The 24,758-nt window shown below is 47.6% G+C and overlaps 3 protein-coding genes and 1 pseudogene across 16 annotated transcripts; 3 read left to right on the forward strand and 1 right to left on the reverse strand.

Annotated features, from left to right (window-relative positions):
• Nucleotides 1–4,078: 4,078 nt before the first annotated feature.
• Nucleotides 4,079–8,414, forward strand: LOC120685090. Its single transcript, XM_039966931.1, has 6 exons — nucleotides 4,079–5,611; nucleotides 5,718–5,825; nucleotides 5,906–6,046; nucleotides 6,277–6,326; nucleotides 6,919–7,077; nucleotides 7,948–8,414. The coding sequence occupies exons 1-6, from the start codon at nucleotides 4,079–4,081 to the stop codon at nucleotides 8,078–8,080; spliced, it is 2,124 nt and encodes a 707-aa protein (XP_039822865.1). The 3' UTR covers nucleotides 8,081–8,414.
• On the forward strand, nucleotides 8,229–11,167 carry LOC120685091 (annotated as a pseudogene).
• A 1,359-nt stretch (nucleotides 11,168–12,526) lies between these two features.
• LOC120685801 (40S ribosomal protein S15a-1) lies at nucleotides 12,527–15,342 on the reverse strand. Its single transcript, XM_039967896.1, has 4 exons — nucleotides 15,206–15,342; nucleotides 13,217–13,360; nucleotides 12,977–13,137; nucleotides 12,527–12,876 (listed from the first exon to the last, which is right to left on the reverse strand). Exons 2-4 carry the CDS (start codon nucleotides 13,347–13,349, stop codon nucleotides 12,778–12,780), a joined length of 393 nt encoding a protein of 130 aa, XP_039823830.1. The 5' UTR covers nucleotides 13,350–13,360; nucleotides 15,206–15,342; the 3' UTR covers nucleotides 12,527–12,777.
• Nucleotides 15,343–19,412: 4,070 nt separating this feature from the next.
• On the forward strand, nucleotides 19,413–23,233 carry LOC120685799. 14 transcript variants are annotated; one of them, XM_039967894.1, is made up of 6 exons: nucleotides 19,421–20,423; nucleotides 20,505–20,539; nucleotides 20,953–21,039; nucleotides 21,433–21,499; nucleotides 21,622–21,675; nucleotides 22,160–23,233. In XM_039967894.1, the coding sequence occupies exons 1-6, from the start codon at nucleotides 19,803–19,805 to the stop codon at nucleotides 22,349–22,351; spliced, it is 1,056 nt and encodes a 351-aa protein (XP_039823828.1). In that variant the 5' UTR covers nucleotides 19,421–19,802; the 3' UTR covers nucleotides 22,352–23,233. The 14 variants fall into 14 exon arrangements, 3 of the variants coding, with proteins under 3 accessions (XP_039823829.1, XP_039823828.1, XP_039823827.1); XR_005679768.1 differs by having other exon boundaries at nucleotides 20,186–20,423; nucleotides 20,505–20,584; nucleotides 21,389–21,467; nucleotides 22,160–22,249; XR_005679772.1 differs by having other exon boundaries at nucleotides 20,186–20,423; nucleotides 20,505–20,584; nucleotides 21,433–21,467; nucleotides 22,160–22,249.
• The last annotated feature ends 1,525 nt before the right edge of the window (nucleotides 23,234–24,758 follow it).

The raw sequence follows: 24,758 nt of genomic DNA on the forward strand, positions 1-24,758 counted from the left end.
ACGAGTAGGAAAAGTTGATAGCGCACTTGAGATTTATCAAAGTTAAAGTAACTACCAAATTCTAGTATGCCCACTAAATCTTAGCGCTTCTGAAACCCCATTATGCGGCCATGGCAATGAGGAAATTCAGGCGAGAAAAATGAATATGATGGCGCTCATGAAACATGCCAAGTAACATAAAGGCAGGACATGCACTCCATGATAGGTGAACATTTCATATTTGCTTTGTTGCTCACTGAACGCCTCAAGAAAATCTGATAACGCTCAAACGATTCGCCCGCCATTTAATTCACTACCAATTCTAGTACAATCTCACAATTTTAGCACTACCAAAGCACGACATTGTACAGCTCAGGCGGCACAGGAATTGAGACGAGTACAAACGATTGTGGTTGTTTTTTGTGTGCCAACGGAAACAATTGACAGACTACGTGACAACGACGCGTAAAGGAGGCAATAGCTACACAGTAAACTAATAGAGAGATGAACCATGTGAATTCCAAAACTTTTGAGAGCATCACGAGGTTTGTGTCACGATATTTTGTAAATTAGATATCAAATCAAATACATTCCATCCAACCGTCGGTTTTCACAAGTACCAAGGCAACAGCATCACGGCCTATCCTACCGATTGGTGGTCCCAAGAGCGTTAGGTCTTTAGCCTAGCACAAGAAGTACTCCGGCTACCTAGTGGACCCAAGAAAATCATGCCATCCAAACCCCTCTGTCCCGGGCACAGCCTAGCCTACTTTTGGGTTGGGGGTTGTGGGATGCCCACATAATATTATCACTTTCAAACTATACTGTACAACTTAGGCAGTGTGGAAACCAAAACAAATATGACCTAACCTCATCAAAGTTTACATAGTAGGTGAATCATTTGTTTTTGCTTCATTTCTCATAAGAACGAGTAGCAAAAGTTGATAGCGCACTTGAGATTTATCAAAGTTAAAGTAACTACCAAATTCTAGTATGCCCACTCAATCTTAGCGCTTCTGAAACCCCATTATGCGGCCATGGCAATGAGGAAATTCAGGCGAGAAAAATGAATATGATGGCGCTCATGAAACATGCCAAGTGACATAAAGGCAGGACATGCACTCCATGATAGGTGAACATTTCATATTTGCTTTGTTGCTCACTGAACGCCTCAGGAAAATCTGATAACGCTCAAACGATTCGCCCGCCATTTAATTCACTACCAATTCTAGTACAATCTCACAATTTTAGCACTACCAAAGCACGACATTGTACAGCTCAGGCGGCACAGGAATTGAGATGAGTACAAACGATTGTGGTTGTTTTTTGTGTGCCAACGGAAACAATTGACAGACTACGTGACAACGACGCGTAAAGGAGGCAATAGCTACACAGTAAACTAATAGAGAGATGAACCACGTGAATTCCAAAACTTTTGAGAGCATCACGAGGTTTGTGTCGCGATATTTTGTAAATTAGATATCAAATCAAATACATTCCATCCAACCGTCGGTTTTCACAAGTACCAAGGCAACAGCATCACGGCCTATCCTACCGATTGGTGGTCCCAAGAGCGTTAGGTCTTTAGCCTAGCACAAGAAGTACTCCGGCTACCTAGTGGACCCAAGAAAATCATGCCATCCAAACCCCTCTGTCCCGGGCACAGCCTAGCCTACTTTTGGGTTGGGGGTTGTGGGATGCCCACATAATATTATCACTTTCAAACTATACTGTACAACTTAGGCAGTGTGGAAACCAAAACAAATATGACCTAACCTCATCAAAGTTTACATAGTAGGTGAATCATTTTTTTTGCTTCATTTCTCATAAGAACGAGTAGCAAAAGTTGATAGCGCACTTGAGATTTATCAAAGTTAAAGTAACTACCAAATTCTAGTATGCCCACTCAATCTTAGCGCTTCTGAAACCCCATTATGCGGCCATGGCAATGAGGAAATTCAGGCGAGAAAAATGAATATGATGGCGCTCATGAAACATGCCAAGTAACATAAAGGCAGGACATGCACTCCATGATAGGTGAACATTTCATATTTGCTTTGTTGCTCACTGAACGCCTCAAGAAAATCTGATAACGCTCAAACGATTCGCCCGCCATTTAATTCACTACCAATTCTAGTACAATCTCACAATTTTAGCACTACCAAAGCACGACATTGTACAGCTCAGGCGGCACAGGAATTGAGACGAGTACAAACGATTGTGGTTGTTTTTTGTGTGCCAACGGAAACAATTGACAGACTACGTGACAACGACGCGTAAAGGAGGCAATAGCTACACAGTAAACTAATAGAGAGATGAACCACGTGAATTCCAAAACTTTTGAGAGCATCACGAGGTTTGTGTCGCGATATTTTGTAAATTAGATATCAAATCAAATACATTCCATCCAACCGTCGGTTTTCACAAGTACCAAGGCAACAGCATCACGGCCTATCCTACCGATTGGTGGTCCCAAGAGCGTTAGGTCTTTATCCTAGCACAAGAAGTACTCCGGCTACCTAGTGGACCCAAGAAAATCATGCCATCCAAACCCCTCTGTCCCGGGCACAGCCTAGCCTACTTTTGGGTTGGGGGGTTGTGGGATGCCCACATAATATTATCACTTTCAAACTATACTGTACAACTTAGGCAGTGTGGAAACCAAAACAAATATGACCTAACCTCATCAAAGTTTACATAGTAGGTGAATCATTTGTTTTTGCTTCATTTCTCAAGAATGCGTAGCAAAAGTTGATAGCGCACTTGAGATTTATCAAAGTTAAACTAACTACCAAATTTTAGTATTCCCACTCAATCTTACGCTTCTGAAACCCCATTATGCGGCCTTGGCAATGAGGAAATTTAGGCGAGGAAAATGAATATAATGGTGCTCATGAAACATGTCTAGTAACATGAAGGCAGGACATGCACTCCATGATAGGTGAACATTTCATATTTGCTTTGTTGCTCACTGAACGCCTCAGGAAAATCTGGTAACGCTCAAAAGATTCGCCCGCCATTTAATTCACTACCAATTATAGTACAATCACACAAGTTTAGCACTACCAAAGCACGACATTATACAGCTCAGGCGGCACAGGAATTGAGATGAGTACAAACGATTGTGGTTGTTTTTTGCGTGCCAACGGAAATAATTGACACTACATGACAACGACGCGTAAAGGAGGATCGGCAGGCAACAGCTGCACAGTAAACTAATAGAGGGATGGACAACATGAATTCCAAAATTTTTGAGAGCATCACACGCTTTGTATCACGGTATTTTGTAAATCAGATATCAAATCAAACCTATTATGTTGAACCGTCGGTTTTTACAAGTACGAAGGCAGCAACATCACGGCCTAGCCTACTAACTGATGGTCCCAAGAGCATCATATCTTTAATGTAGCACCAAAAGTACTTCGACTTACTGGTGGGCCTAAGAGAATCACGCCATCCAAACCCTCCGTCCCGGACCGACTCACACTCAGGGTTTTGAATTTCGTTTGTCAAAAAATTTTGGGCATGGCCGAAATCACCGAATTTCGCGAAATTTCGGCCGAAATTTATTTTAAAACTATTTTTAAAAATACTTTTAAATATATTTAAATTATTATTTCCGAACTTTTCAAATTTCGGAAGGGGACGAAATCACTGATTTTTGCGAAATTTCGTCGAAATTTTGAACATTGCTCACACCAAGCCCTCGTCGTCCTCTACAAATCTCATTCCATGAGGCCCCGCACACCTCACGCGAACCGGAAGTACTCCAGCTTACTGGTGGGTGAGAATCACGCCATTCAAACCCCTCCGTCCCGAGCCCACCCACACCAACCCCTCGTCGTCCTCTCCAAATCTCATTCCACGAGGCCCCGCACACCTCACCGCGGCGGCCACCACCGGGCCCACCACCCTCCGCCATGGCGTCACTATAAAACCCCCCCTCCGTGACTCCGGCCCTTGGCCTCCACACCTCCCCCGAAATCAAATCAAAACCCCCGAGGTCCGCCGCCCCCCGCCTCACCGCGGCGTTTCCCCGAACACCACGCGCCCGCCTCCTCTTCCTCCCGCCCCCCTCACCCCCACCTCCACCCGCGCGATGGCCAACGCTGGCGCGGCCGCCGAGGCGGAGGCCGTCCGCGCGCAGGCCGCGGTGATTATGCTCGCCGACCACGACGGCGACATGGACGAGTCGCTCGCCCGCGCCCGCGGCCTCGTGCTCGCGCACCCGGGCTCGGTGGTCGCGTACCGCCTCCTGGGCGAGCTCCACTACGCCGCCGCCGTGCGCGCGGCCCGCGGCGAGGGCGCCCCGGAGGACCGCCTCGCCGCCGCGGCGCCGCACCTCCGCGTCGCCCTGGAATCGCTCACCGCGGCGCGCCACCTCGCCCCGGACTGCGTCGACGTCGCCGCCACGCTCGGCGACGCGCTCGCGGCCGCCCAGATGTACGCCGAGGCCGAGGCCGAGTTCCGCCGCGCGCTGAGCATCCCGAACCCCTCCGACCCGGCGCTCCACAACGCCGCCTATGGAATGTACGAGGGCTACGAGCACGAGCGCGACCCAGCCTTCGTCGCCGAGCGGGTCGAGGAGGCCAGGGAGCGGGCCCGCGGCTCCTACGCCCGCATGACCGTCGAGGAGCTCGTTCCATCCGCGGTCCAGCGGGTGCTCGAGGCCGGCAAGCTGCTCGGCGCCGCGGAGGGGCGCAAGCGCGGCAAGCTCGTCGCCGAGACCTTCCCCAACCTGGCGCGCGCGCAGTACCTGCACGCGTACATGGACCTGGAGTTCGTGCGCAGCCTCGACCCCGCCATCGACAAGCGCCCTTTCCTGCGCCGGACCCTGACCGTCGCGGACCGCCTGGCGCGGGCCTTCCCCAGGTCGCCCGTGATCGCCTGCTTCCGCGCAAAGCTCCTCTTCATCCTCGGCGAGTACGACGCCGCCGAGCGGGAGTGCCGCCGCGCGCTCGACATGAAGGAGCCCGACGACCCGCAGCTGGACTGCATCCCGGTCGGGTCCATCAGCGGGGAGAACCTTGGCGCGAGGCTGGTCTCGCTGGCCTGCGAATTCCACGAGCTGATCAACAAGATCCTGATGGTGGCAGCCGATTACTGGGACTCCATGAGCGGCGAGAGGCGGCACGACAGCTTCCTACGGGTGAGGTCCGATGTGCTGCAGGATGAGTACAGCAAGGTCGATCCGTTGTGCGCGTTCACCATGTCCGACGTGCGGAGCTTTGTCAGGGAACACAAGTCTTGGAAGTTCTGGATCTGCCCCATTTGTGATCGCAAGAGGTTTGTCGACTCTGGCCTGCTATTGTCACACATGTGCGGCAAGCATCCAAGGGCAGTCCTGCCACGGCTGCAGTCACTTTTAGATCAAGCGCTCAGTAGCGAAGCATCAGAGGAGGGGGGTTTTCTGGATGGGGTGACTTTTTGTGAAGATTCAGCCGAGCAAGACATGATCTGCCTCAACAAGAGCAGTGTTGTATTCAAATGGTTGTTCTATGCACCTTCAAGTGGAGTAGGGGCAAAGCCACTTCCTGAAGTACGAGCAAAGAAGCGTGAGAAAGGATGTATGATACTCGAGGGCATTAAGGAGAAAATGAGGACCCTGCCTACAGATAAATCTAGTACAGAGGTCAGACAGTTTTGCGACATGATTTTGGTTCTGCATTTCTTCCCTAGATGAACTCTTGTACTGGTAGTTTTAATGAAACTAATGTTTCAGTATTTTTGGATTGCAGTTTGCAGAGGCTCTTCCGAGGATCCAGGAGTTGTGGCACAATTTTCTCAAAGCTTCTATGTTGGATTATCGAGGAGTCATTCTGGAACTTGCAAGATCATTCCTATGGGTTTGCATCTCTGAATTTTCTTTCTTAGTCTACTGATACAGTTATTTGCTCATATTGTATACGGATAACCATCTTTGCAGAGAGAATTGAAGAAATGCATGACCGAAGATCCACAACTAGCTGCTAAGAGGATCAGTGCTACTGATATTGATGCCATATTCACTACAGAAGCTGAGCCATCCCATGCAGAGGGGGATCATGAAACAGGGGGCAATGAACAGGTAAAGATCTAGATGAAGATTGTTTCTGCTAATTTCACATTTTCTGAAATGATAATACCAAGGTTATGCGATCTTTTGACCACTCCTATGTTATATTATTGTCTCATTAATTGATGCAACTAAAAGAATTAGATGTAAAGCACTGCTTTACAGAATTCCTTTCAGTCTTATTATTTCATTAGATGGTATGAAATAGAAATAGAAGTGCTAACACTAGGAATTCCTTTCAGCCTTCCCAGGCAGATGGGGCTCTGATTGTCAGTGAGGATCATAAAGAAAGGTAATTACTGTATTCCTGACTTCCTGTCCTGTTCTTAACTTTCATTGATTGATGATGTTTTGTTTAGTAGTTCAATCAACTGCTTCTACTTTTATCTTATTGATCGCAATTATACATGCAATGGAATGAGCTACATAACATTATTTAGGATTGTCTAGAGTAGAAAGGGGTGTTTCATACCGATAACATATTATTGTGTAAAAAAACACCTTGTCCAGTGGTTCCTATTCACAGTATTGGAGTATTTGTTAGTGTTGGACTTTCTGCAACACTTTTCTTAATTTATTATTTTTGCCATGAATGTAATTTTCAGAAAAGTAGTTAAAATCTAATAGAACTATGCAGTTACCTCCTTAAAAATTCTATTGGGCCTTTTTTTTTGCGTTTGATCATATTAAAGGTTTTGTTAGCCAAATGAACAGTGCAGTTAACCATTTGCACATGGGGATATTATTAGTCATAACAGCAGAGTCATTACCATTCACTGGTTTCATTTCTTGAAATTTCGTTGCGATATCCAAATAGTCCCCTGTCACTGAATGTCCTTTTCTTTCTCATCTTCTCAACTCACAAGTTTGCTTATTGTTTGCAGCAAGGTTCCCATTGAACATGGTGAGAGTTCTGAGACCCCAGCAAACAATACAGAATTGACAGATCTGGTAACCAGTGTGGCTGAAAGCGGGAATGACCTATATGCAACATTGGATAAGTTGGATATTGATCCAAAGATCAATGAGAATAATCAAGAAAGGTAATAATACTCTCATTTTATTCTGTTTTATTGCTTCCTATCTGCTTTATAACCTTTTGCAAAGTTAGGTACTTGATGTCCTGTAAGTTCAATAGAATGCTATTTTTTTTCTGGGAGGAACTTGCTTGTCAAATGTCTAGTAGTTCTACAAATTATGTTATTGGTCGTGATGTACTAGATGTAATAAACAACATAACATTAATAAGGTCGCCTGTGGTGTCTATTCATAACAAAATAGAATATTTGTCATACCTGTCCTTGTCCAGAACTTTCTTTAAACAGTTATAACGATTGGTTACTGTTCTTAGTTCACAAGTATCTGTATATGGATTCACATGTTAAAGTTGATTGTAAAACTGATGTCTAATATTGGGAGTGTAATGTGTGGTCGCTATCCATGTAAGCGTTTGGTACTGCCGTATGGGTTTATAGTGCCGGCTCTAGAAAAGTTGTTTATTCTAGTGTTGCCAAGTTACACTCTAAAAAGTTAAAAGTAGAAGAAAGAACACATATTAAAATAGCATTAACATGGGAAGTTTAGCTCCTCAACGATAAGCTTCAGTACCAATTACCAGATAAGATGTTTGATGTGCAACTCTGAATGTTACTAGCTTTATGGCAGTTGCTATATTTGGTTTACTGGAATACTGCTGAGCACTTTTGCTGTTGACCACATTCGAAGTTTGATACTCTGATCTTGTGAAGCCAAACACCCACTACAGCGAACCATGTGCTCCCAGTGCAATAACCATTTTCTGGTTTAGTTTAGAAGTTTTCTAGACTGAACATGCAAGCCCTTCTATTTTCACATTCGCTACCGCTTGTTGTGTTAGCCATCTACTAAGCTCGCAGCACTCGCTATTGTTGCAGTGAGTTTCAGGTTGAAGGTGAGAGTTCTGAGGCCACGGTGACCAACATGGCAGATCCAGCAACCAGCATGGCGGAAAGCGGGAATGACCTTGACGTGAAGCTAGAGAACTTGCAGATCAATCGCAACTTCTGATGCCGGCTCGAGTGCCCAAATTGCCAAACAGGACTGAGACGATGGTGTAGGGAAAACAGGGCTTCTCACCTGTTAATTAGGCATTCATTGCCTAGTAGGTTGTAGTTCAAACAGCAGTGGGATACTGTGGAGTATGGTTGAGGTTGAGATGGGGTACATTCATCAGATGTATGGTCGTGTGGACGCATGGGTCGTGTGATGTCTTCAGCCTCCTGCCTAGATGATCGTCAGAAGTTGTGGTAGAAACGTTATGCAGTTCATACTTCATACTCCATGTGCCAAATGATAGACCTTGGTCGGTGCAGGTCTCGAATTAAATCAAATGAGTTTACCAGCTGCCTTGGTCGTTTTGGTTCTGTGCCGTCAACGATTTAAACTGAGCCCATCTATACCTTTCACAGCGGAGCTACTGGACAAGGTGAGGCAGAATGGAGTGCACGGTGCAAGCTGGGGCGGCTGGCGGGAGGAGGGGGAGGGTAGGATAGGGAGGGACGGCAGAATCGCGATCCGAATATTTGCATATAGCCCTCTCCATATTTACATATAACCTCTGATTTGGATCGCGATTAATGATCGCGATCCGAATATTTGCAACTATAACCTTGGAATTTGCATATAGCACCCCGGTCCGGGTCTGCTTGTCCTCCTGCTTGGTCACCGCCCCTACACAACTTGCTCATAAATAAGCTCAGACATTGCTAGTGCTGCATTCTTGTGGGTTTCAAATCCATTAGAGTGGTATTTTTTATGCTAGTTTGCCAAAACCTAACGCAACCCTTCTTCTTTACCCAGGCTTGGGACCGGCTATGTTGAGACGACTCCGGAGAGAGAGTCTTCCAGTCAGCATAGGCGGAGTTGGGGCGTAACACTCTTAGCGACGCGCTACATCGGAACCCGGGTGTGGTGATAAATGGGCAAGGGCCGGGTCGCCATCCCCCCAAGGGCGCGTCGTATCATGACCTGGGTACGATGATAAGTAAGCAAGTGTCGGGTCGTCACCTGAATGGCGCGCTACATCTACGCCCGGGTGTAGTGAAAAATGAGCAAGGGTCTTCGCACTTTCCTCGACGGGTGCGAAGGGTAAGGAAGCTAGCCGAGCCAACTAGGATTCGTATAGGTAGCTGGAACGTAGGGTCCCTAACGGGTAAGTTGCGAGAGCTAGTTGATGTAGCAATTAGGAGGCGTGTAAATATTCTATGCGTTCAGGAGACTAAATGGAAGGGCCAGAAGGCGAAGGAGGTTGAGGATACTGGCTTCAAGCTTTGGTACACGGGTGCAACTCCGGGTAGGAATGGTGTAGGCATCTTGATTGATAGGAGCCTTAAGGATGGAGTCGTAGAGGTTAGAAGGCAAGGCGACCAGATTATCCTAATCCGGTTGGTAGTTGGAGATTCGGTTTTGAATGTGATCAGTGCCTATGCCCCTCAGGTAGGCCTTAGTGAGAGCACCAAGATGCAGTTCTGGGAAGATCTAGATAGCATGGTTAGTACCGTGCCTACCAGCGAGAAACTCTTCATAGGAGGAGATCTCAACGGCCATGTGGGTGCGACTAATGTAGGGTTCGAGCGAGTGCACGGTGGTTTTGGGTATGGTAGCAGGAGTCAAGAGGGAGAGGATGTGTTGAACTTCGCGTTAGCCTACGACTTGTTGATAGCGAATACCGTGTTTAAGAAGAGGGAATCCCATCTTGTGACGTTTTGTAGTGGACAACACTCGAGCCAGATTGACTTTATCCTTACTAGGAGGGAGGATAGACGTGATTGCTTAGATTGTAAGGTGATACCTGGGGAGTGTGTTGTCCCTCAACACAAGCTTGTGGTGGCGGACTTTCGTCTTCGGGTACGTGTCCACCGGGACAAATGTGCCAAGATTGCGAGAACAAAGTGGTGGAAGCTTAGAGTGGAATCGGCACAAGCGTTTAAGGAAAGGATGCTAGGTGAGGGGCATTGGGAAGAAGGAGAAGACGCAAATGACATGTGGCTAAAGATGGCAACATACGTTCGGAAGGTGGCCTCAGAGGTGTTTGGCGTGAGTAGGGGAGGCAAACAGGAGGGGAAAGACACCTGGTGGTGGAACGACGAGGTGCAAAGGGCTATTAAGGAGAAGAAGGAGTGTTTCAAGCGCCTCTACCTTGACAAGAGTGCAGCCAACATCGAGGGCTATAAATTAGCGAAGAGGGTTGCAAAGCGAGCTGTGAGTGTAGCAAAGGGTAAGGCGTATGATAACATGTATCAGCGGCTAGGCACGAAAGAAGGGGAGAAGGACATTTATAGGATGGCTAGGATCCGCGAGCGGAAGACAAGGGACATCAACCAAATCAAATGCATTAAGGATGGGACAGATCGACTGCTAGTGAAGGATGAGGAGATCATGGATAGATGGAGAGAGTACTTCGACAAGTTGTTTAATGGGGAGAGTGAGAGCCCTACCCTTGACTTAGATGACTCTTTTGACGATACAAACAGACGTTTTGTGAGGAGAATTCAGGAGGTAGAGATCGGGGAGGCTTTGAAGAGAATGAAGAGAGGTAAAGCGATGGGCCCTGATGGTATTCCCATTGAGGTGTTGAGATGCCTAGGAGATAGAGCAATAGTATGGTTAACTAAGCTTTTTAATCTCATTTTTCGGTCAAACAAGATGCCGGAAGAATGGAGGAGAAGTATATTAGTACCTATCTTCAAAAACAAGGGCGATGTTCAAAGTTGTACTAACTACCGTGAGATTAAGCTGATGAGCCATACGATGAAGCTTTGAGAGAGGGTTATCGAGCATCGCCTAAGAAGAGTGACAAGTGTGACCCAAAACCAATTTGGGTTCATGCCTGGAAGGTCAACCATGGAGGCGATTTTCTTAATACGACAATTGATGGAGAGATATAGGGAGCAGAAGAAGGACTTGCACATGGTCTTCATTGACCTTGAGAAGGCATATGACAAAGTACCGAGAAATGTCATGTGGTGGGCTTTGGAGAAGCACAAAGTCCCAACTAAGTACATTACCCTCATTAAGAATATGTACAAGGATGCGACGACGTTTGTCCGGACATGTGATGGCAACACCATTGACTTTCCTATTAACAGAGGCCTACACCAGGGGTCATCATTGAGCCCTTATTTATTTGCTTTAGTGATGGATGAGGTCACAAGGGATATACAAGGTGAGATCCCTTGGTGTATGCTCTTTGCTGATGATGTGGTGCTAGTTGACGAGAGTAGGGCAGGGGTTAATAGGAAGTTAGAGCTGTGGAGACGCACGTTAGAGTCGAAAGGGTTCAGACTTAGTAGGACCAAGACCGAGTACATGATGTGTGATTTCAGCGCGACTAGGCATGAGGGGGGAGACGTTAGTCTAGATGGGCAAGTGGTGGTCCAGAAGGATACTTTTCGGTATTTAGGATCGGTGCTACAAAAGGATGGCGACATTGATGAAGATGTTAGGCATAGAATTTCAGCTGGCTGGTTGAAATGGCGGCAAGCTTCTGGCATCCTTTGTGACAAGAGGGTGCCACAAAAGCTAAAAGGCAAATTCTATAGGACAGCAATTCATCCGGCGATGTTATACGGTGTTGAATGTTGGTCTACAAAAAGGCGACATGTGCAGCAACTGAGTGTAGCAGAGATGCAGATGTTGCGGTGGTTTTGCGGGCACACAAGGAGGGATAGAGTCCGGAATGAAGTTATTCGGGATAGGGTCGGGGTGGCACCAATTGAGGAGAAACTTACTCAGCATCGGTTGAGATGGTTTGGACATGTCCAACGAAGGCCTCCTGAGGCGCCGGTGCGTAATGGGGTTCTTGAGCGGGTCGATAATGTAAAGAGGGGTAGAGGTAGACCTAAACTGACGTGGGATGAGTTGGTTAAGAGAGACCTTAAGGATTGAAATATCTCTAAAGAGATAGCTTTGGATAGGAGCGCTTGGAGACTAGCTATCAATGTGCCCGAACCTTGAACTTATTTCTTTCGGGTTTCATCTCTAGTCTACCCCAACTTGCTTGGGAAAAAAGCTATGTTGTTGTTGTTGTTGTTGTATTGCTAGTGCTGCATTGCTTTTTTTGTTATAGGCTGTCCCTATCCTGAATGGATGGAAGAAAACTGTCGTTGACTGTATGGTTTGGCAACGCACATGAATTTAGGACAACAGATGAACAGTTCAATGAAATGTCACAAATTCGTGAGCTAAGCAGAGTTTCAGAAACGAATGTGTATTGACATCTTTTGAAAGCACTCGTGCAGAATTTGTCATCCACATGACAGATGAACCAACACGATGAAATTCACATTCTGAATTCTTAAGTCATAATCTGAAGATTACCTAAACGATGTTTAGACATGCAACTAACGCATCATATTGGTTATCAACGCTCTCGATTCCTCCGCTCAACCAGAGGACCTAATACTTTGCTTTGCATGAACAATATGCACAGCAGCAAGCACAATACTCAGGAACTCGAGAGCAACATTTCCTCCACTTCAAACGGGGCATACCATCAGGCAAATTCGACAACTGCCAACACAAGCAAGATCCACCCAGTGGCACATGATAACATTTGGAAATAAAATTTGCAGGCATAATTCTTCAGAACTACCAAAACAGCTCAAATATCCCTCTTAAGTGCTTTCGGTAATCAACTAGGAATAGACAGGATACATCATAAGATAAATATCCTACTACACCGATCACTTTCACAAAACTTTCATTCAGTAGAAGAAGCCGAGCACTTTGCCACCAACATTCTTCCTCCTGGCTTCCTCATGGTCCATGATGCCAGCAGAGGTTGTCAGGACAATGTACCCAAACTGCATGTCAAACAATGAAAGTTGATTAGACTGTTATGATATCAATCTAAAAGTAGTTTTTGCTGAGAACAATGAAACCAGTTAGGGTGTAGAAAGGGACCTGACGAGATGGGAGCAGCCGGGCAGTCCACCCCTCGATCTCCTTCACGCCAACATCAAAGCGAGGGCTGATCACCCCGCACTTGTTGAGCCTCCCGTTCAACTCAACCACGATCTTCCCAGCCCGATGGTCATCAACGTACTCAAACTCACCAATGTAGCCTATACAGAAGAGATCAGTAATCATGAATCCATGAGCTCAAATATAACCAAACAAATTACAAGTGAAAGACAAACTAACCATGGCGCTGCATGACGATGAGGAACTTGATGATCACTTTTGAAGAGGGCCGGATCATGACTTGCCTCTTACCACGCTTCTCTGCGTTGTACATACTCTTCAATGCATCATTAAGGACGCTGACTCTCACCATCTTTGCCTAGCCTGCAGATGTGTACAACAGATTTGGTAAGATAAACATATGTTGCAAAACAATAAGTAGGAAACAATAAGTAGGTCAGTTATATAGGGAATAGTGGTAAGCTAGGAATTTGAATGGCAGTTAAACGAAATAAGTAGCATTTTTCAAATTGCAAGGAAATTACAGTCCATACAAGATGAAAGGAGACATGCAGAAAACTATGCATTACATCAAAATCAGCAGATGAAACTACTATGACCAATAAGCCTCTAAATCACAATCAGTAGTACAATAGTACACAACTAAATGCGCAAGACAGCATGTTAAATGTTGGAGAAATAAACATACAACCGAGCAACGATACAGCATGTGGTGTCCAATCTACTCATGACACATGACTTTCTACATAGACTGTGAAAACCCCAAATCAGAGAACTTTCAAATTCACAAAGTGAAGACTAGAAAATAATCCGATCGATGGTCAGATCAACAAAGAAATCAAATAACTAATAGGTAGCTCGTAAACAGACAGTACACATAGGCAAGCATCTGCAATTGACCAGTTGGAAATGGAACTAATCCAGGTCTGCTATCAAAAACAACAATCAAAGCACCGCGCAACAATTTCAATGTCTAATAATATACAAATTAGATAGTGGACTACACAATCACAGATGCACAATCCATGGAAACATATTACATGGAAGTCAAGACTGTAAACAATGAAAAATACATCAAAACAGCATGTACAAACTGTGTAAGCAAAAGATAGAAACAGTAGAGGTGTAGCATGTACTGTACAAATTACCACTGCAAACACAAGAGCTCTCCGACAAACAAATTAAAATTAGCTAGAATCTAAAATACCACAAAGAAAAGGTCAAGAAACACAGATAACAACATCATTATGACCTCATCAAATTGAGTTATCTGTTCTAAGTATTAAGCACCAGCATAGCTCAGTACCCCGGGTTTTGACAAGGCACAATGCCAACACAGCAATATACATAGTTACCCTGAAGGAAAATAGTTGAAACAAGATTACTAACAGAGCATAACTACATCATTTGAGTTTTCCTTAAACCAGATTAATAATCCCAGGCATAACTACATCTTTGAAAAACAGTAAACATTTCAACATTCCCATTTTGGTATCGCCAAAATATTAACAGTAAGAAAACTGACTAAGTTGGTGTCTGTTTCAAAAAGCGTAACTTTTACATGTGATAGCATCAACACCAATAGGCCGACTCAGCTAGCATACATGCAACACTAACACATAAAACTGTACGCAAATTAGTGCACAAGACAAAACCATAACTAACAAATTTGAAAAATTTCAGGATTTCCAATTTTATTCGGCAAACAAAGCAACAGAAAGAAACTGGAATATAGTGGTGTTTGTTCCAAAAATGTAATTCAGACAGCACGTGCTTTAGTGGCAGCTAGAGCCCACTACACTGTCTTGGCAGCGGCATCCCAAACTACTGCTAACCGGATACCCAGAGACGTCCTACACGGGGCTGAAATGGGAGCACTAGTCAATCAACGCAACATAAGGTCCAGGCTCGTGTGACCAACAAGTAATACAGCATCGAACATGAAGTGTGACCTAGCAGCATTTCTGCGATTAGCACCAAACAAATCTGGGACAGGCTCGCAACCGCGACCGAAACGCACGCCAAGGCGAGGGATCCCACCAGAAGAACCCCACCATCCTAGCGCCCAGGGGTGAGATCTCGCAACAAGAACTCCCGAACCAAAACGCCTCCCTCCGGGCCGCCTCCGCAGCTACGGCGGCACACGCGCACAAGCAGAGAATCCATGGATCGGTGACGCGAAGGCGGGGAGGAGGATCGGCCGCTCACCTCGGGTCTCGCCGCCGCCTTCCGGGCTGGGAGATGGGATCCGTCGATGCGCGCGCGCCGCCGGAGAGGAGGAGCTAGAACCCTAGTGCTAGAGCGCCGCCGGGAGAAGAGGGGAGGGGAGGGGAAGGGAAGGGCAGGTGGCGAGGTTATTATACCACCAGGGGAGGCAAAGCGGGCTGGGCTTTACGGGCCGTTGTGCGGGTGTTGGGCCAAACTCTGGGCCTGGTTGGTGGTTTTGGTCCGCGCGGCGCTTCGGGCCGTTTCCCTTGGTGCAGCCAGTTGCTGAGGGCTGTTCGGTGATGGCCCACTGGTCCAGATGGTGGGTGGGCCGAGCAATCAGAAAGAGCCCATCGTGGTGAAGCCAGCAAGCATGCAACACGGTTCTGGAACTTTTTCCAAATTTCTCCCGGAGAAACAGAATATCTTTCCCCAATTATCTAGGAGTACTCTCTCCAAAACATAGCATTTGTTATTATCGTAGAAAAGTATGAATACCTGCCGCGTCAAAAAGTAAAACATGAAAATTTGTTCCTCGATGGGTCTAACAATACAAATTTGACATCATAAATGTTGTTAATTTTTTCTATAAGACTAGTGAAATTTAAGATGCATGGTTTGATTTAGTGTAAAACGTTAAAAAAAAAGAAAAGGAAGAAGAAGAGGCACGATTGGCGACGACGGGTTGGAGCCAAGCAGTCATATCCAAGGTGTGGCAGACGAGCTTTTTGGATTCTGACCATCATGGGAAGTGGACTTCGAAGATATACCATCCCTTAACGGGGCTTCGAAGATTTGCCATTATGAAACGTGTCGCACCCGCTGGAATGTCATCTGAGCATCTTTACCTTATTTTCTTTCTTCTCTACCCCTGCTTCTTTCTTTTTTTCCTTCCCCTTCGACGCAACAGAGCCAGGCCGGAACGGCTCGAGCACTCGCTCCTCTTCCTGCTCGCACCTCCCGGCGGCACACAGATCCCCGGCGAGCCAACCCCCCCCCCCCCACGCCTCCTTGCTCACCTCCGCTCCGCCTCCCTGCTCCTGCTCGCTTCCGCCTCCCTACTCGTCTCGACCCCACGGCGGCGCGCACCACCGCCCCCACGCGTGAGCTCCCCCTCCCCACACGGCCCCCACCCCCCCACGCCGCCTAAGCTGCAGACCCTTGACGGCCTGCGTCGACTACCTGCGGCCCGCTCGCCATGGCTGGCCCCAGGTCGGCTTGGCCACGCGACTAATGGCGCCTCCCCGTCGTCCTCCCCCAAGGCTTCCCCGCCGGGCCCGCCTCCCGCCGAAGGCCGCCTCCCACAGCGAGGCCACCTCCGAGGGCCTGCTCTCGCGCCGGGGCTGCCTTCGCGGCGATGCCGCTGCGTGCGCCGAGGCCCGGCTCGCGGCGAGGAGCAGCAGCACGAGGGCGGCGTGCGTGCGCGAGCACAACGAAGCCCGTGAGATGGGCGGCCTCGAGGACTAGGCAGGCGACGTGCAAGAGCCTGCACAGCGAAGGGCTCTTCGCCTGCTCCGACCATGGTGTCTAGCATGGTCATGGAGTCCACGCGCGCTTAGCCGCCGAAGCTAGGCGTGGCGTGGGAGCCAGGCCTTGGCGTAGGGGGTAGGGTGTAGGAGGTAGGGAGGGGGGGCTCGCCGGGGAGCGAGCGCTCCGGCACTCGAGCAATAGTAGGCGCTTGATCTGTTCTGTGTCCAAGAGGAAAAGGAAAGAAACAGGGGTAGAAGGGGAAGAAATTTAACTAAAGACCTTCGGATGGCATTCTAGCGGGTGTGATATGTTTCGTAATGGCATATTGGCGAAACCCGCTCCCACGATGGCATTTCTTTTTTTTTCTCGAATACGCAGGAGAGCTGCGCATCATTGTATTAAGAAGGAGGAAATTTTGAGAGATGCAACCACGCACGGCAAGCCTTGCCGTGCCCACCGGCATGCCAGGATGCCAACCCGATTCTAAGAGCTATATTACACAAAGCAAAACAACCTAGGAGGGAGAGACCCAAGGCTACTCCTCGCAAAAGAGACGACCGAGGTTCTTGGCTCCAGCCGCAATCCAGTTCTCTCCCTCAAGTTGGATGAGCCGAAGGACCATGGATGGCTGCAGGGCAACTCCACGGAAGGTCCGGGCATTGCGCTCCTTCCACAGCTGCCAAGCGATCAAGGCAAAGAGAGAGTCAAAACCTTTTCGCTTGTCCTTCCGAAGCTGTAGGCGAAGGTGCAACCACCAGTCCGAGAGCGACATGCCCGCTTGTGGTGTGATGTCTTGGAAACCGACCTTCTGCAAGATCTCCCACCAGATTTGCCCCGAATAGGAGCAGCGGAAATTAAAAGAAGGTGATCACAAGTTTCATGATCCTGGTCGCAGAGCTTGCAAGTCGCGTCGTCCTGCAACCCGCGCCTGAACCGTCGTTCCGCGGTCCAAAGCCGGCCCAGAAGTGCCAGCCAGAGGAAGAACTTCACCTTGGATGGGGCCCAGGACTTCCAGACGAGCTTGGCTCCTTTGATGGATGCCGCACCGAGGTGGAGGGCGCTGAGCGAGCAGTGTACTGTCCATTGGCCGTCCATCTCCAAATGAAGGAATCTGCAAAGGGCCGTGTGCTGATACCTTGAAGGCGTTCCCAGAGTACGTGATACTACCCAGCGCTGGTCGGCAAGTGCCTGAGCCACCGTGCGTGAGTTTCGTGCCCTGGCCCGTACGAGAGCAAACAGGTTTGGTGCGATGTTGGGAATGGCTTCTCCCTCCAACCAGCTATCCTGCCACGATGGCATTTCCCATGATGGTTAGAATTCAAAAAGCTCGTCTGCCGCACCTTGGATATGACTGCTTCGCTCCAACCCGTCGTCGCCAATCGTGCCTCTTCTTCTTCCTTTTTCTTTTTTTTGGCACAGACTTGAAATGCTTTCACTTTCACTCTCCAAAAAAAATTAGAATAACTTATAATTTGGCACAGAAAAGAAGGTAGCTAGGTGCCTAGAAACCACACGTTTACGCACACGTTGCACAGGCAGCGGAAATTCTTTGACCCCCTCCCGAGTGTTCCTGCGCCGGCTGGCTCTGCGCCCCGGTGCATCCCGGCGGGCGACGGAGCAGCTCGGCCGTCGCCATCGCCGACTCGCCGGAATAAATGCTGTGTAGGTGTTTCTGTCATGCAGTGTTGGAGTAATGGGCTTGGCTCATTTATTTTAAAGCATTAAAAGAATTTAAAGCCCACTATTAATGCTAGGGAATCAATGTTTAATTCCGTACCGAGAATTGAGGAGGATCTCAACCGACTTAAAAGGTGGACTTCTTATACACCACTTGTGAAGCCGGTAAGAGGAGGACGGTGAACCACACGCGCGCGCGCGCTCGCTCGCCTCGCCGGGCCGTGGCGGTGCGGGGCGGTGCGATAGCATCACCTAAATGACTCTGATGGTGTCCAGGTTCAACGATCACCAGAGCACTGAGGCAACTCGGCTCCTCTCTTCTCCCTCTCCAGTTGCAACAACTGAGTTCCCCAACACTAATTTCTGCGCGCACAGAATTAGCGTGAGCAGGCCTCCGAAACCTTGCTCGCCTTGAGATCCTGCACGGGATAGGCGGGCAATCAGGTTTTTGGGTAACGCTTTAGCGTGACTGCTCAAAAATACTAAGGCTTTGCCCGATTGTACGACTACTTCCTGGTAGACGAGCCGAACGACTACGTCGACTACATTCTGGTGGCCGAACGACTACGTCGACTACATCTTGGTGACCGTTCGTGGGACTGCACTGCGAACTTCTTCCTGCACCGATTTAGTTCGACTACTTCGACTGAGGCCAACCGAGTAGATGTCTACTCCAGTTGGTAACAGCGCAGCCAATGCCTCCGGCAACGGCCCCGCTTTAGGGTACTCCCTGAAACTTTGGTTATTTATATTGTTTATGCTTATATGTGTGATAAGTATAAACATGTTCACATGTTTTATTTTACTCCTTAAAGTCATAGAAATATTGCTAGTTTATACATTTAATTTTGGAATTAAAGTATACCGAAAATTGCCTAGATTTCTAACAATCCAAAAACCTGATTGCGTTAATAGGCTTTCGGTATCTAGCTTTGCTGCATCAATCAAACCATCACCTTTTGATGGTTCAAATTACAAACGTTGGCAAGAGCGGCTTATACTGTGGTTAACACTATCGAGAGTGATCCATGTGAAAGAGGGTAAGCCTGAACAATTCTCTCCAGAGGAAGGGTAAGTCTGAACAATTCTCTTCAAATTACAAACGTACCCGCCTCCTGTAACAGTTTCCTCATTGGTCTCCTCATCGCCGTGATCATCGCGGGGCGCGGTGCCCTCGCTCGCCAGTCGCCTGGAGCATCGCCGTTTCCCCCGCTCCAGATTGACGAGGAAAGGAGGTTACATTCCCCATCCCCTCCCCATCCGCGGACCTCATCCACCCCGCGACCATGGCATCGACGCGCCGGGGGCCGGGGTGGAGGACGGGGCCGCGCCCGCCCCCGCGCACCCCGAGCGGCGTCTCCCCCCGACCCTCCCAGTCCCCAGATGCCGGTCACGGCGAGCGGCTGCCCGCGGCCGGAGGAGGCGGCAACGGCGGCGGCCCGCATCCTCCTGGATGGGGACGAGGCCGGAGGAGCTGACGGCGAGGCTGGCGGCCTCGGGGCCCGCAGCCCCGAGCGCGGGTCGCGGCGGCGCCGGCGCCGGCGCTCCCCCCGAACCTCCCAGATGCCGGCCACGGCGAGCGGCGGCGCGCGGCCGGAGGAGGCGACAGCGGCGGCGGCCCGTGACCTCCTGGATGGGGACAAGGCCGGAGCAGCTGACAACGAGGCTGGCAGCCTCGGGGCCGGCAGCTCCGAGCGCGGATGGGGACGAGGCCGGAGGAGCGGACAGCGAGGCTCGCGGCCTCGGGGCCCGCAGCCCCGAGCGCGGGCCGCGGCGGTTCCGGCGCCGCCAGCGCCACCCCCACCCGCCGCCAGGAATTGCTCCGCCTCGATCTGCTCCGTCGCGACGTCTTCTTGGCGCCGGCCTGGGTGGTCACCTACCTGGACAACACCGACGGCTGGAGGAAGCGGACCAGCGGCTGCTCAGCATGCTCAACGCCGTCGCAGGAGCCTACAGCGAGAACTTGCCCGTCATCTGCATCACGGGCGGTCCCCAACTCATCCTCCACCACACCATCGGCCTCCTGGACTTCTCTCAAGAGCTCCGCGGCTTCCAGACCGTCACCTGCCACCAGGTGCGTCCTGTCTTCCTTGGCATTTTGGCCGGGTTTAGAGTGTCTGTTTCATCTGGTTGGTTTGCTTGCTCGTGGATTCAGGCGGTGGTGACCAATCTGGACAACGCGCACATCAGGTCAAGAACTCAGGCATGTCCTGGTCACTGACCGCTTCAGGATTGGTTTGTTTGCTAGCCTAGCATTGTTTCTTTCATTGGAAACTCGACCATTGATTATGTTCAGAAGTCCCAGTTTGTTTCATGTTTTTAGTGCCATCAGCTTGTGAATTCAGTGATTGGCGATAATTCTGGAAATGTCATGAATAGTTCTGAACCAGATTTCTGGAAATTTTTTTGGTTAGGGTTTAATTTTAGTGCACACACAACCGTTCCCCACACAACCACATGTGATTTGCCTGGCATGCATACCGCACATGGGCTCTGCTAGGTTGGAAAAAGTATCTTTAAAGTTTCTACAATGAATTGTGGTTTGATTTAATCTCAATTAACATCACCTTAATGAATTGTGGTTTGTTTTTTCCCTTTCACAGCCACATGCTTCTTAATGCTAGGTTTCCATCAGGTTTGGAGAGCAACACTTGGATGAAGGAGAAGGAAAATAACACTTTGGGGGCCAGGTAAGTCACTGGTTTCTAGCATTACTATCTATCTGAACCACATTTCATTTGTCAATGTAGTTACATGTTGACAGAAAGGTTTACCATCTTAGCTAAAGCAATGATACTTAGATGTTAGCTACTTAGCTACCACTCATGCTGTCATTCAGTCATGCTTCAAAGCATGTGGACAGCTGAAAAGGATGAAATGGGGTTGCATTCTTAGCTAAAGCATTGATGTATCATTGCATTCTTAGCTAAAACATTATAGCCTTCTTTTCAGTATAGCATTTAGCTTTTTTACTGAATCAATACAGCATTGATGTATCATTGCTGAGGCTCTTTCAGTTACTCAAATTATTCCTTCCAGATGGATTCGCAGGAGAAACTGACTGCTTTGCTTGATGCGTGTAGTGAGCTGGGTGTGGATACAGGCCCAAGAATGATAGGTAACTTAGGAATCATTACCATTGTTCTCATGGTATGACAAGGTCATTTGATTTTCCATGCTTCAGTAACATTTGACATTACATCCATATTATAATGCTCTACATTCCAATGATTATCCTTCTTTCTCACCTTGCTTGCTTAATTTGTCTACAGAGCTTTGACAAGGAGAAGGATGTTAACAGTGTGCGCGTCCCTTCTCTAGAGATGGTAGTCTGGCCTTTCCCTCAATACATGTTCCTCGTTTGCAAATAACTGTTACAGTATTACCAAGTATAGTCAATCAGTGCAGTTTTTAAGATATTGAGGTGTCCCCTATAATTTGCATCACGTGTTTTACAGCTTGACATGACCCAGAATCTATTCTTTGACCTGGATGGCCGACCATAGTTATATTTGCTTTTTTTTACAATGTTGTGTGGATTCCATATTAGCAAAAGGATCACTTGTTTTATTTTGCAAAATTGGGTATCTCAAAAACCAGGTCTTCTACTAACAAACTCACTGTCTAAGTACCCATACTAAGATGTAAAATGGGAAAGATTGCATTCACACACACTGAAGCACAAATATTTTATGATAGGCGGGCCGTGATTGCTCTCTTTCTTAGCTTCTTATTAGAAAAAAATTGGCACAATTAATCCTAAAACTCCTTATATCTATGAACTGATAATTTCTGGTTTTCTTTGAGCAGGTTTGTAAAGACTTTCATGCTTGTAAATGGCCTTCAGACCTGGCAAACGATGATGAGTCTATTGCTCTTTACTTCGACAAATTGAATGACTGTAACGAACATGGCACCATTTATGCCATTTCGAGTGATTTTGGTGATCGTATGACAACGCAATCAATAGGACTAACAAGTTTGTTAAGTGAATCTTTCTAGGTCCCAAAAATATATTAAAAAGAGTTAGCAAAGCAAAACATGAAGAAAGAACTCAAAGAAATTCTGAATTGGACGAGTTATGTAAAAATCAGTAGCACCGGTTCTTCCTATGACCCTGCACCGGACCTTCCGACAAGCATCGGTTTAACCGACGCTCAAAACTTATTCAAATGAGATTGACTTTAGCATAATCTTGTAGAGAATTTCACAAGCTTTCCAAAGAGTACAAGATCATTGAAATCGGAGTTCCGAATAAAAAGTTATGGTCAAAACACGGAGAAGCTGATTTCTGTGTGGCACCGGTTGAACCGATGCCTATCACCGGTTATTCCGATGCTCAACATTTGTTCAAATGAGATGGATTTTATCAGAATCTTGTGGAGAATTTCACAAGCTTTCTAAAGAGTACAAGATCATCCAAATCATAGTTCGGAGTAAAAAGTTATGGCCAAAATACGAAGTACCTTGAAGCTGATTTCTATAAGCACCGGAAATTCCGATGCTACAAAAAAGGGCATCGGTGCAATGCCCGTACTATTGTATAGAGAGCATGTTTTTAACCCCAGAAAGTTCCTTTAGCACCGGAAGTTCCGATGCTACCATCGGATATTCCGATGGTACCATTTTTCAGCTGCAGAACTCATCAGAAAGGCCCACGGCTAGTTCAAGCTATTAGTGACCGGAAGAACCGATGCCCTAGCACCGGAAGTTCCGATGCCTGCGTAGAAATGTGCCCAACGGCTCTAAACAGCTAGTTCAAGTTGGAGGCCTATATATATGTGTTCCCCCGACCATTTGATGCTTGCTGGAGTCCCAAGACATCACATACACACCCAAGAACACCTCCAAGCCATCCAAGAGCATAAAGATCAAATCCTTAGTCCTTAGCACAAACTTTGTGAGTGTTAGTGCTATGTTAGCTCTTGAGTGAGTGATCAAGCAAGGTTTAGATCCTTGTGCTGTGGTTCTAAAGTGAACCAAAAGTGTATCTTGGTGCGCCGACCATCCTTTGAGTTTTGGTGGCTCGCCGGCAAGTCAACGACCCTCCGGCTTGGTGTGGAGCGGCGTCGACAACATTATGCGGGGGACGGAGACCCCTCCTTCGTGGGCAATCTCCCTTAGTGAAGATCGGGATCAAGGTGACCGTGATTGTGTTCACGGAAGAGACTTGATTGCCGGGAAGCGATACTCTTCGTGAGTGCTTCAACAACGTGGACGTAGGGGCGCCTTTGTGGCAATCCGAACCACGGGATAAATCCTCCAGTCGAGAGTTCGCTTCCTCTCATCCCTCTCATTAAGCTTCCGCATTTCATATTGCAACTTGTGTGCCTTTACTTTCTTAGTGTAGTATCTTGCTAGGATTGGCTATAGGTTGCAAAACTCTTTTGGGATGAGGGTTTCACACTAAGGTGAACCGTAGTTGCACATCTAGATAGCTTGAATTAGTTTAAATTTTGTGCAAACTAGTTGGAGCCATAAGTTTAGGTTTTAATAGTGCCTAATTCACCTCCTCCCCCTCTTAGTCTAGAGCACCCGATCGCTTTCAATTGATATCAGAGCCGGGACTCACTTCTCTCACAAAAAAAGCCAATTCCATTAGCAAATTTATGTTTACCGGCTCATTAGATCGGTAGGCTTCACCGCCTAGTGAGTTAGCCCTTAGGGGGAAAGGATGTATCCTTTTAGACCAGCTCCACGGTTCGACGGCACAGGCTTCCAACGTTGGAAGGTCTTGATGCAAGCCCATCTCCAAGCAATGGGATTAAACGTTTGGAGAGTTGTGAGTGAAGGTGTAAAAAATAATGATCAACAAGAGAATCAATATGTTGTCACCGCTAAATGCATAATCTTGTCTTCTCTTAGTGATAATGTATTCAACCGGGTTTATTCTTGTGAAAATGCTAAAACGCTATGGAAGACTATCTTTGAGAACCATGAGGACACGGAGGATGTAGCCAACGAAAGATATCATGTTCTCATTGATAAGCTTAATAGCTTTAAGCAACTTGATGATGAGAATGCCGAATCTATGTACTCACGTTTGAACACTCTTGTGAATGAGATTAATTCCTTAGGTGTGAAGCAAATTGAAGATTTGCAACTCATTCGCAAGATCCTTCACTCACTCCGAAGGCCGGACTATGATTTGGTTACCACAATTCTATATGAGAAAGAGCTCGACACAATGACACCAAATTAAGTCCTCAACAAGGTGATCGCCCATGAGCTACGCAATGACATCAAGGCAAAAGCGACATCTTCTTCACCAACACATAGCGCACTTGCATGCAAACATCTCAATATGTTGAAGAAGATGGCCATCAAAGATAGTTCAAGTGATGAGGAAGAAGAGGATGCAAGAAACTCAAATGATGAAAAAGTGCCAATGAACCCCAACCTCCACAAG

This window comes from Panicum virgatum, chromosome 8N (assembly GCF_016808335.1).
Source record: "Panicum virgatum strain AP13 chromosome 8N, P.virgatum_v5, whole genome shotgun sequence".
Taxonomy (NCBI): Eukaryota; Viridiplantae; Streptophyta; class Magnoliopsida; order Poales; family Poaceae; genus Panicum; species Panicum virgatum.